At 37.9% G+C, this 13,167-nt stretch overlaps 1 protein-coding gene across 1 annotated transcript in view; it reads right to left on the bottom strand.

Annotated features, from left to right (window-relative positions):
- LOC127643274 (E3 ubiquitin-protein ligase znrf3) overlaps positions 1-13,167 on the bottom strand; it is a 104,061-nt gene that overhangs the window by 39,302 nt on the left and 51,592 nt on the right. The window contains exon 2 of the mRNA XM_052125945.1: positions 7,803-7,925. Coding sequence (XP_051981905.1) covers positions 7,803-7,925 — 123 coding nt within the window. The remainder of the gene's footprint in view (positions 1-7,802; positions 7,926-13,167) is intronic.

Genomic DNA, 13,167 nt, shown 5'->3' with positions numbered 1-13,167 from the left:
TATCGGCGTATGTGTTTACGGATACGCGCAGATATGATTTTTTTTTTCAGAACATATAATGCAGAAAACAATGCTTTAGATTTGGTGTCATAGTGTAGTTTGTCCAGCAGAGCGTGCGCCGACTGCAATATTTACAGAGCGGAACTGACGGTGGTTCTGCAGACTGTGCGGAGTTAAGTGGTGTCTTCACGGTAAGTAGCTAACTAGCTTGTGAAATACATAATGGAAAGTTAATAAACAATGACCTCATCATTACCCTTTTCAATATAACTAATATAACGTTAAACCTGTCCCTGACAACTATGTCACTCATGTTTATCACATATGTTTGCTATGTTAGCCAGCTATAATTTGTCAGTGCAGTCAGTAATGTAGCAGATTGAAAGGTAAGCATCACAGCATATTTTTGCAGCTCAGCAGACAACAGTGCAGTGGTGGATAGTGTCTGTTGAGAGTTGATTTCACACTAAGTTGTTATAGAGTTAGTGAGACACAATCCTGGAAAATAAATAAAGTCCATCTTTTACTCTCCGTGACAACAAGCTTATAGCGAACAAGCTAACCACGAAGCTACTTTCATACCTTGTCAGCTGAGTGGAAGCTAATGTGTAAACATGTATTCACCAAACTGTTTTGTTCAGGATTCACAGTTTGGTACCCCCTTCAACTGAACAATTCCAGTCATTGCATTTATAAAATGTAATATTTAAAAGTCTGGTTTTCCACCGTTGAAAGTTTCCCCTGAACGTGTATAGCTGAATACGGTGTAACTCCGCTGACGCGGTTTAACTTTTTTCTTAGCAGGTGTAAATGCTTCTTGTTTTACAACCTGCCAATAATTGACTGGCAGTATTAAAATAGTCAGCATTTGACTATACAGTACTGACTTTTATTTAGCTATAATTTTACATTTTCCTTATTTAAATGGTCAACAACTGACTAATACTGAATATACAGTGCTGATGTTTATTTATAATAATGTCAAATAGTCTTTGATAAAAATATTTAAGAAAGCAGCCTTCTGAGTACCTTTGCATAGTCGTATCACTGCACAATCCACATAAAAAACATCTGTTTTCACTCCAGCTCATAAATGAGCTATATCAGCCACCATATCGGTAATCTGTGAATTTACTCCCTCTGAAATTGGTATAGGTCTCAAAAAACCCACATCATTAGGGCCCTAATATTTATGCAGATGTTGATTCAGTTCATAAGCTCTTGATTCACTTCAGTTCAGATTCAATTCTAATTGACCTGGGAATTGTTTAGATATATTGTACAATTTGCTTAAATATGAAAGAAATTCTTCCCAGCTGATGCTGTTAATTACACAGAGGACCTACCAACTAGATACATTACAAAAATATTATTTCTACAAATGTTATTTTATCATTAGTTTTTCCATCATTTGTCATATTTAAGCTTTTTAAAAATTTACAAATCCATGTACACCATTAATAAATATGATGTCGAAGCATATTATAATGCAAGTATTGCAACATGTTTATTGTTTACATGCATAAGTTGTACAATTTACAATTATTTTTATTTATTTTAAGAACACATGCTTAATCGTTACCATCTCTTTAAGAATACTGGCAGTTCAGCGAGCATCACAGAAGTATTTTGGTTAAGTACACATGTGCTTCTTTACCTCAACCATGCTATGTTTGATTAATAAAATGCTTGTTTTTGATCAACAACTGACTGTAAAGAAAAGTGTATTTAAAAGGGACATTATTCAAAGACAAATGGATTGTGTGGATCTTTTATTTGAACACACATTACACGGAACAAGTTAAACCAATTGTTTACTCTCAACACGCAGTGAAAGGATCTCTGTGTGAAACTTATTTGCCACTTCACTATTCAAAAACAGGTCAGAGAAATCTGAAAACTTTCCAGCCAGTGGCTAATCACAGAATTTTCAATTGCATAGTGCGAAATTCAGTCAAATATAGGGCTGAAACTAACGATTCTTTTGATAATAAATGATTCTTCGATTATTTGGATAAAAAGCTACATTTTATTTCCTGTATTTTATTAAAATATAGTTTGTTTTTTAAAACAGAAAAGATAAAGGGCGTAAAGGATTTGGTATGATTTACAGTACTGAATTCATGATTCTATACTCTCACAAAACTCTGAACAAAGCCCGAATCATGAAAGGTTAAGTCTGAATTTATTATTATTATGATTACTTTCAGGACATATGCAAAACTGTTCCTTCATTACTTGTAAAAATCTGTAGAACAAAAGTACTGTTCATTAAAGAGTAAAATGAAGAAAAATAAATAAATCGGGAATGAAATAAAAAAAAAAAAAATATGCCCAGCAGAGGGCAATGGTGACACCAGAATAGAAATATGAATAATTATGCCCAGCTGAAAAAATCATATTTGTAAGATATATATATTTGTGCTGTCACTGATTACATGCATTTGAATCATTTTAAATTAATATTGTAGGTTTTAAAATAGTATCGTCGATGATTTAATTTTTGTAAACTATTCTTTTCAAAAATATGTGTAGCTATGTTTATCCAGTAAAATAATGTTTGCAGGCGTTACATGTGGCATTATCAAGACGCTCAAATATCAGGGCCCTTAGCATATTATACATTATATCCAGCATTATATACAGTTTAATATAGTACAATAATCTGTAAATGCAGTGCAGATTCACGCTTGCGCTGAAAAGTCTCATCCTATTACGTACGATTTAAAAAAAGATTAAAAATCACCCGCTTTGACCTCTGAAACATTGTGACATCAATGAAAGCTGCACAACTGATTACATTGAAACTGAAAGCGCGGTTTGATGTTGCACGTGTTTAATCAAAGTGATTCCGTTTTCTTTGTCCATTGCGATCGGTTTTATCGTAGTTGATGCGCACGCACGCTCAGTGAAGTTTAACGGAGACTTGCATGTGGTATAAACAAAAAGTTTCGTGAAATACGCACCTGATTCTAAAATCAACAGCACTCTGTCAATGCACCTGATGCAGTAAAGTGCTTACAAAGTGCTCTTGTGCGCTTAACAACTTCGGTCTTGTTTTATCCACTTCAACTAGTCTCCGTCGTTTTTCAAACGAGTTTTGACATGGAACACATTTTTCACTGGGCTGTAAAGTGACGTCACTGATGGAGCATCTCCGTGCTAGCGGCATATATCCAACGATCCAATGAAATTCGTTGTCGATGATTCAAAAGTTAGTTTCAACCCTAGTCAAATATGGGAGAAATTCACTCTCATTGCAGAAGATTGTCAAAGAGATAAATATCACTCTTGGGATTCAAAATCGAAATGAAGAATGCCATGCATCAGAAAAACAATATTCTTGCCAAGCCATAATCTGATGGTACAGATGGTATTATATACCTTGTACACTGATAAATACTATGCCACTAAATTCCATTTACGTGGTACTCCAAGGTACAGAAAAACATGGGATTTATTGTAAATGTCCAAAAAAAAAAAACATGGTACTACCATGGTACTATGACCACAGAATGTGACATTACCATGTTACTTTTTTGTAAGTGAAAAAACAGAAGAACCAGTCGTTCGACAATTTTCTCTCACACACAAACACAATTTCAGTGGGAACAGGAAGACACACACACACTTACAGTGGGAACGTGAAAACTCAGTATGCAGTCGGGAGATGATAGGATAGAACCCCAAAGTCGGTTTGCATGTGCCGTACAGAGCAAAGCACAGTTTGAAAAAGAGGATATCATGCTGGCAAAGAGACAATAACAGAGAGAAAGAGCCCAACAAACAAGGGACCTGCTGGGAATGTACTATATGTACGTATGAAACAATACATTGATATATATAAGACAAAGTAATAAGAAAGCTTAGTGCACGATTGGATTAATTCACTTATTTAATGCACCGAGATATTTTCGCTTGTTTCACAGGCTGATACGGCAGTCATCTTGGCTTTATACTGACATCTATCAGCATGCAAATAGCATCATGCAAAAAGTTTAAGTTGCTGAGGCCAATATAGAAACACTCCACTCACAGATGTAGGCCTATGTCGTGATACATTTATATTGCACCTGAAAGTGTCCGTTCATTGGGGAGGTTCAGAGATAAATCAGAACAACACTTATGTAGGTGAGAAAGAATGATGTGACATGGAACAAAGAGAAGGCAGGAATGAGAGAGAGAGGAAGCACGAGAGGTGGGAGGTGAGCAGAGCAATGGCTCTCGGTGGACAGAGACAGGAAACAGAGGAAGAAACTGTGTACATATACATGTCAGCGGGGCAGCTCCGTCAAGACCTTACACAAATCGGAGACGACTAAATGACCTTCTCGAACACATTCAGAATGGAGTGTAAAAATGTGAGACTTTACATCTTATAGTAAAGAAACCAAGTCGGCCATTTGTCAAACAAACAGATAGTCCTGTTAGCCAATGTTAATGTGTAGGGTTGACTGGGATACTCAAACAAACAGAGCAATGCTTTGATAAAACCACAGTGTATAGCTAACACTCTTCAGGAAGTCAACCAACAAATGCCTTGCAAAATGCATCATCTTGCAATCCACCCATAGAGAACATTACAGCAAGGCAACATGGTCCAAAATCCTAATCACTGCTGAATTTATCTGAATGTTATACTACAATGGTTTAGCATGCCCCACAGAAAGAAAGAGAAAATTAATTGAAAGGATGCTTTATATATAAACAAAAGATTGTGCATTGCGACACAGTGAAAAGAGAGTGAATGAAAGAAGCAAAAAAAAAAAAAATAAGGGTAGGGTGGTCCAAAAGAAACAGCCTGGAACAAACAGGTCAAGGGGGCACTAGTGAGACTGGACAGACACTGGTGCCGGGCTGGGAATGAGAACCCCAGCTGAGTGTGGGCTTATATCAGAGCCCCGATTATGAAAATGGACTCTATTTATAGCACTGGCACAAAAGCGTTTTTCTATCCCCCTTATTATGAATGAAAAAAAAAACAATGTAATGTGTTTATTCTCATTCACCCAACTTGAACTTTGCAGAACACATTTTCAATTAAATTCCGAGCTCCTTTTTCAAACACTATTATCATCATAAATATCATGCTTATGGATTAATCCAGAATAAAGAATAAGTCCAAAAAAGGCAGTCTTTAAATAATTTATGTTTATTTCTTCATTTGGATGTTTTCCTACCAAATTAACGTAAAGGATAATTTATAACTCAGTTGTAACTCAAGAACTAAGGCAATGCACCAATAAAAAAGCAGTAGATGCAACTGTGAATTTCATTAACACTAATTCGTAATTATCTAAAATTATCAGTCTCAATGAGAATCCAAGAGGGAGAATGTTACATATTGTTTAAGCCCTTTCCCACATTAGACATGGAAAACATTGGCCATGTTTAAATGCATTTAAGAAACAGTTTAATACACATTTTTGCAGAAAGCAGCATTCTGGAACGCCATGTAAACAAAAATGCTGATTTACTTATGCCATTTAAGGGATTAAGAGAAAGCGGTTTAAGACACCTAGGTTTTTCCCAAAGAATGGGTTTATTGTGGTCATGTAAACACATAAGCATTCTAACCTGTTTATTTATTTATTTACTTTTTAAAGTGCACATTCATAAACGGAGCAAATAAAAAATGCTATAGGATGGAGCCAAAAACATGTCAACACAGTGGAAATAATTCAACATTTCTGGAAGTACAGTGGTAAATCGCATAAACTATACCCATTTAGAATATACACACCAATGTAAAATATCAACTGCCCATCAAGTAAGTGTACACGCTTGTACATGTGGGAAATCTCGTACTTTACGTAAAAAGTAAATTCCACTTTTGCGATGCAATTCCGCTGCAGGTCGCAATTAAACAAACACAGCAAGTACTCAATTTCATTTCCAGATATTCCAAAGAAACAGAGTATAAAATAGTGAAGTCTTCCTTGAAACCCCATGTTTGTTTTTTACACAAGCGTCACCGGAAAATGGAAGAAAAGAGAAAGCCACCAACACAGCCTTAAGCAGTTTTCTTGTAATAAACGACTTTCTGGTGTCCATGTAAACGTAGTCATTCAGCTGTTTTAAAGCATGAGGTTCCTGTTGAGTTTTCCCATACAAAATAAAACATGCAAATAGATATTAGTGTCTTTTGTTATTAACAATTTTTATTGATTCCATTCACAAAATAAATAAACATAATAAACAAATACAGAATTAATTTACATACATTAAGCCCATCCAGAGTGTCCAATTCTTCACACATAGACCTCTGAACCCTCAAACTAAATTATTTGATATTAACACACCACCAAAAAAATATGTGTTGTGTCCCCATCTTCTGATTGGCATTGCCAGCAGTTGGGTGTGTCTTTAAGGCCAAGCCAATACAATCTAGAGGGGGTCCAATAGAATCAATGTAAAATCTTAAACTGTATCAGGCACACCTTTGCATTTCTAGATGTACACAATGTTTTTTTTTTAGAATCCTAGCACACACTCCCCTCCTCCAATACCAAGTTTAAATCTTTCCCCCATAATCTCTTGAGAAGTTGAATCTCTGTCCCCCAAGACTCTCTGAATTAACGGAGTAATACGCTGATGACTCATGACCTTTTCCAAAAGCAGTAATCACCACTCCCAGAGTATCTGCCGCTATAGGGGGATGTTTGCTACTCCCAAAAATAGTACAGAGCATGTGGCGCACCTGTAAATACTTAAAGAACTGAGATCTGGGAATCCTAACATGTTGAACCATATTTTCAAAAGGATCTCAACACTCCACTCTCATATTGGTCACAGAGCATATTAACCTCCCTCACAATCCACTCTGACCAGCAGAAAAGGGGACTTATTAATACATAATTTTGGATTCAGCCATATGCTCGAGGCAAATATTTTATATATATATATATATTTACATCTAGCTGGATCAGGTAAAATGGATGGTAACTCTTACACATGCTTGGATCTTTGTCCTTTTTAAGAATCAGACTGATCCGGGCTTGAGCCATGGTTGGCTGAAGCTTTCCATTCTTTAATGATTCCGTATAAACTTCTTACAAAAGTGCCAGTTCTGTAGCATATGCTCTAAAAAAACTCTGCGGCAAAGCCATCTGGGCCCAGAGCCTTGCATGTAGGCAAGGCCTTAATTACCTCACCAAGTTCCTCTAAGATTATCATAGAATCAAGAGAATGTTTTAGCTCAGTTGTCAGTTTAGGGAGTTCTAATAGTTCCACAAAGTTTCTAATATCTCCATCAGTAGACGAAGACATGGAACTATAGAGATCAAGACAGAATTCTTTAAAATAATTATTAATATCAATGGCCGAGGTAAATATTTCACCACCAGGGAATGGTAAAAAATAAATAAAAAAAACTCTCTTTGCTTTATATATCTAGCTTCTGTGCTTTGTCCCCAGACTCAAATTATGAGTCTCTTCCATGACAAAATAGTATTATATCTGTATTTCAATTAGATATTAGTGTCTTGAAAGTGCAGAAAGCACTTTTTTTTTTTTCATGGAACACAAAAGGAACTATTCAGTAATATGTCTCAGTCATAGTTCACTTCCATTGCATTTCCATACAGTGAAATTGAATGGTCAGGCTAATATTAAATTGTATTGATATTTTTTTAAACAAAACAAAAACATACAGGTTTGGAAAAACTATGAGATTTTTTCTATGAGTTAATGCCGACAGTACTGCATCATTGCAGAACTGCCTAAAAGCTGTGCCATTTAAGGACAGAACTTGTCTAGCACAGCCAGTAAACATGGAAGTTCTCTATAATTGCCGTCCTTACCTTGCCCAGTACAGTGAGACAGCTGGGGTCCAACTCAGGCTGCTCCAATTTGACCACACCAACCCAGCCATATTCATACAAATCCTCTTCATCGTTGTTGTTGCATAGCCCCAATGGGTGCATCTGAAAAGACAAAGAAAAACTCCTTTGAGAAAAGCACTATTTTTGAATTAAATATAATTTATCACTGAAATATTCTCCAGTTCCCAATCCCAAAAACTGAAAATGTGTGCGAAATTTCTCAAAGTAGTGCTTTGGGAAAGATGAAGCAGTCTAGTGAAAATTTTGTGCACAATCAAGGGTAGTACATGGACTTATTTTCGATTCAAAATAGTCCCTGAAGGAAAGGAGTTTATATTATGATACATTACCTTTACACGATAGCTTAGGATATTGCACCATATCTTACTTCCTTTTACTAACTGCCCTATATTGAAGTGCAATGCCACACCCAAAGGCCAGAGAAGGTCCAGGAACTTTAAAAGCTATGAATGAGGCAACCGTAACTGCCACTGATAGGTGTCCAGGGATAGCAGGCGGTTTGGAATATCATACAGATTCTCCCGCTCTTGGCACACCTCCTATCAGAGTTGTTTAAGTTGTTCCAAGTATGAAATCTGATGCTTTGATGTGTTGACAACATATATGTTTATCAATGAAAATCTCCTTGGAGATAAAAACCCTCTTAAAATAAGAAAACTAGGTTAAAGATTATTGAGTGATGACACAACTGCTGAATGAGGCCATGCATTGTTTGAGGATAGAGGTTTATCACTTTATTATTGCTATTAGCTTCAGTCGATGATCATTTCACAGATATGTTGTTGGATTTTATATTAAATAAATGATAGCTTAGCATTGCTTTGCTGGTCTCGAATTGTATAGTGGAAAACTCTAAGCAAAAGATTTAAATCCATCTAAAATAGTTGTGGTAACAAGTAGTCTTATATGGTTTCAGCTTAAGGTATATTATCAAAAGTAAAACCTGAATAAAACTCCATGACAAGTGATTCATTTGGTTTGACCTTTATGACCTATTGCCTAGCCATAGCCTAGAGCTTCAGGGTGAGAATGTTAAGTACCACTGCTCCAAATGGACACAAATTGGATTAACACTCTGAAAAGGCTGATTATCATCTTAACTCAGAGATCTAAAGCCACATCACATCCCAGGAGGCATGGGAATCCACATTTGCATTAAAGTTTGCAAAACTGATGTTGTGGCATTTTATCCCATTAGACTGACAAAATAGTTCTCTCTTACTGACCAGCATTTTTTCGCTTTTTTTTTAGACAACGTGGTTAAATAATTTTCTAATCATTTTTCAAAAGTATCACTTCAATATTTTAATGCCAAGGCATAATACGTTTTTTTCTGCATTTCGGATAAGATTGTGCCGGTTGACCACGTTGCCTTTCATAGTATATTATTTCGACCCAGAGCGAATCCAGCACATGTAAACTACAACTGCTTTGTGATCCTCTTTTAATACAGTCAACAGCAGGCGGATGCACTGACAATATACACGGACAAGGAATTGCAGGACAGATTTTCTCGGCAAGCAGACAGTCCGCACCGACGACGAAATTTGATTCATGAATACTGTGTGGATACCAAAGTATTCTTTGACCTTTAGGAACCTTGCATTTCAATGAGGTTTATTCACTGGTTTTAATTGCAGTATTTAAAAAAAAAAAAAGTGGCTCATCACAGGAGGGTCAAGGACGGCAAACACAACTGTGGCCAATGCAGTGCTTCACAGGAAAAGGAGTTTAGTCAGCAGTGTTTCCCAATCCTGGTCCGGGAGTACACCAAAACCTGCATAATTTGCATGTCTTACCTTATCCAACACATCTGATTAAAATCAGCGGCCTGTGAGTAGAGGGTCTATGGCCTGAATTGGGTGTATCAAACGCAGAACCCAAAGTGTGCAGTGTTGGGGTACTCCTGAGTCCTGGACCAAGACTGGGAAACACTAGACGTTGCTGCCTTGATTACTGCCCCAATGCTTTCACTGCCTCATGCTTTCAAGTTATGTTGATTGAGCTAGGCTAATTTGTAACAACTGAAAAACATGTTAGAAAATTTGAGGAAACTCAGAATTCAACTACACCTGCAACCTTTTGTACACCACATTGACATTTCATAACACACGTGTACCCAATCCTTGTGTTACCACTCACAGAAACATTCCCCCCAATTCGCCCCAACAAGTTTCCCCAGCTGGCCCCCACTACTGGCTGAATGCCCAGCTGCACACTTTTCTCCGGCCAAGGGACCCCCATCCCTCTCTCTGTCCTCCCCCTTCTCTTTCTGTCCTTCGTTCTGAGTCCAGCCATCTTTTCTTTACCACCACAAGAGGTGTCCCTTGTTCAGTCCCACCCTCATGGTCTCTCCTCTTTATCGGTCTCATGCAGCCGTTCACATGCGTATCTCCTTTCATGGGCAATACGCTCAATGAAACAACGTGATGGGGTGGTCACACTTTTTTATCCATCTCTTACCTTATGGGTGAGTTGTGTAATGTCTGCACCACTAGTGGCACCAAAATGGAATTGAAATCTACTATAGCAACCCCACTGCGCTGGCCATAATAATATTGAGTGTGTTCACATGCACAAAAAAGATAGGCTTATTCAAAAAAATCCGACAATGTAAGAAACTCATGTTAAAGAGAGACTTGAAATCATTTGATTATTCTCAACATTTAAATGTTAAATGTACACGGTCATGTGAACAACACTTGAGCACATTGGATTAGCTGCTAAGAAAGGTGAAAAATTGGGTTTTCATGAAGAGCAAAGTCAGGGGAATGGTATATGCTTATATTGGTTTATGTTTAAACTGTTTTCTTTTGTATGGGTAAGGTCATAACAGTTTTAAGGCATTTACATGACCTTAAATTTTGTCTGTTTATTAAAGCATAATCTGTGTAAGATCAAGGATGTGAGCACACACACTAGCCAATGGTGCGAGTTTGGCGGCATCATTACCTGTTTGTCAGAATAACGAAAGATGGGAAAATGTATGAAACTGGTTTAAAAATGGTACTTCTGCAATTATGAATGATGTTGCTAGTTGAGCAAAAATGTCATACTTTACCTTTAAGCATCAGTGGAAGAAAAAATAAAAGGGCCCAATTCCTGGCTGGTGCAATACGTACAGTACTGCAATGGCGTAAGTGATTCTCAATGGAGCTAGCCATGCAAGTTATCACTCTATACATGGAATATGGACAACTGCCAACATGACGCTTTTTGTCCCCCTCCCTTATTTGTTTGTTTGTCTTTCGCTTGCAAAAACTAATGATGATAATTATAAAAGGATGATATGTGCAAGTTAAACATTTTATGTTTTTTTTGTACATCTGTAATGGTAATCCTAATGTGTAATCCTAATGTGATATAATATTTCTCAAAACCTGGAGATGCTGTTAAAAAACCGTGAAAGATCACACATTCACACAACCCTTCTTTCCCTCCTTCCCACCCTAAATGAGGGCTGACCTGATTTCAGTTGGTGAAGGGACCGGAACAGCATGGCCAGTGGACGCATTTCCCATTTCGATGAAAATCAAAATGCCACTCTCACCACACTCCAAACACAAAACATTTACAGGGGTACAATTCAAGTCCTTTGACCATCAAGAATCAATTCAGCCCCCATCAGCAGAATCAGCCCAGGTAGCAGAGTTTACCTTGCACCCCAATTTTCAATCATTCATCCCCAAGGTCTTTGTCTGATGTGTTAACTTGTGTTTAATAAAACAGGGTTCCAGAGATTTCTATAATTCAAAACAAGCAGAATTTGTGTGTGGGCAAAATCATAATATAGAGGGAACCAGCTTCACCTCAAATCAAAAACACTCAGAAACAGTTTACACACTTTGCTTCTTTAATTTCATGAAACGGCAGTGTAGAGCACACAGTTACTCCATTTTTCTGATGATCGACTGATTGCTGGAGACATGTACAATAGTTTTTAGGGGTTGTAATTTAATCTAAAGCAACAAGTTCATAGTGTCTTTCCTTTGAAACGCATTCCATGTGAAGGGAAACCCATGAGCCAATAGTAACATGCAATCCTATATTACGGAAACCAAAATGCTCATAATTAAATCATGCATGCACTAAATGTATTGAGCGAGTTTCTGTCCAAAATATAAGCCAGTTGATCCAAAGACTGCAACCCTTATGGACAGTAAACAGGGCTCATCTAAAATCAAACTGGCAGACAGTAGCCTAAACATTAAAGCAGACCTAAAGTTGTTGGTACCCACAGAGCAAGTGTTCATGGATCATGGCCGTGGTCCAGTACTAGAGAACACAGAACAGATGAGTCCCAGCCACAGGCATGGCATTTAGGTCAAGGCCAGTATCAATTTCACCCACAACAATCAAAAAGCCCAACTAGCCTGAGGGTACACACTGCTATTAAACTCCACTCCATAACCCGCACTCAACCACTTCCACTGGCTTTGACTGCATGCAATGATGTAATCCGATACCAACATTTTTCATAACTAACTTATGTCCTCTGATTAGTAAGTATAAGACCAACAAATCTACTTAACCACAACTATAATCTGACACGGAACAAATAAATAATTCACCCCAACAAGGCCACAAGTCCATAGACTTCAAGCAGAGCAAATTGTGCTCTTTGCACTATGGAAAAAAAAAAAAAAACCTTCAAATAGTCCTTCCTCAGGCTGCTGATCTAACCAGTCCACCCCCACATACACTCTCACCCCCCACCCCTCCCTTCCCCAGTTCTGACCCTGTGCCCGTCGACCAGCCCCCACTCCCCTGCGGGAGAGCAGGAATAGTTCCTGGAATAACAGACCATCCTGCCAGGAGAGGTGGGGGAATATTTGATCAAAGCCACAAGCGGGCTTCAGCGCCCCCCACCCCTTCCCGGGCCCACAGCCACTTAGAGAAACTCTGTCCTCGGCCGCAGCTCTCAGGGCAGCTTTTCAAACAAGGCCAAGAGCCTTTCAAACAAGCAAGATTGCTGAGAGTTTTCCTGCCATGGGCCATGCTAAGCTGAGCAAGGGAACACCATGTAAACAGGAGCCATGGATGTCTGCTGGCTTTTCTCTCCGTTTGTAGTTTATCTGTGGACAGACATAGAGTAAGACACTTCCAAAAGAGTTCCCTGATGGAGGAAAAAAAATAAAAAATAGTCTTTGCTTGTCTCCGAACTTGGCCAAGCTGGTGTTTAGATGGGCCCCTCAAACCTCTATAAAACCCACCAACTGAGCAGACTGAGAATCCAGCAAAGACCAGCAAACAGCTTAGGCTGGTTTAAGCATTTCAGATTTTTTTTTTTTTCAGGAGGGTTTAGGAAGGAGTATTAAATCTT

The sequence above is a fragment of the Xyrauchen texanus genome, chromosome 4 (assembly GCF_025860055.1).
Source record: "Xyrauchen texanus isolate HMW12.3.18 chromosome 4, RBS_HiC_50CHRs, whole genome shotgun sequence".
In the NCBI taxonomy this organism is placed as follows: domain Eukaryota; kingdom Metazoa; phylum Chordata; class Actinopteri; order Cypriniformes; family Catostomidae; genus Xyrauchen; species Xyrauchen texanus.
Note: the sequence above shows the minus strand (reverse complement) of the source record. Positions and strands in the feature narration are given on the sequence as shown.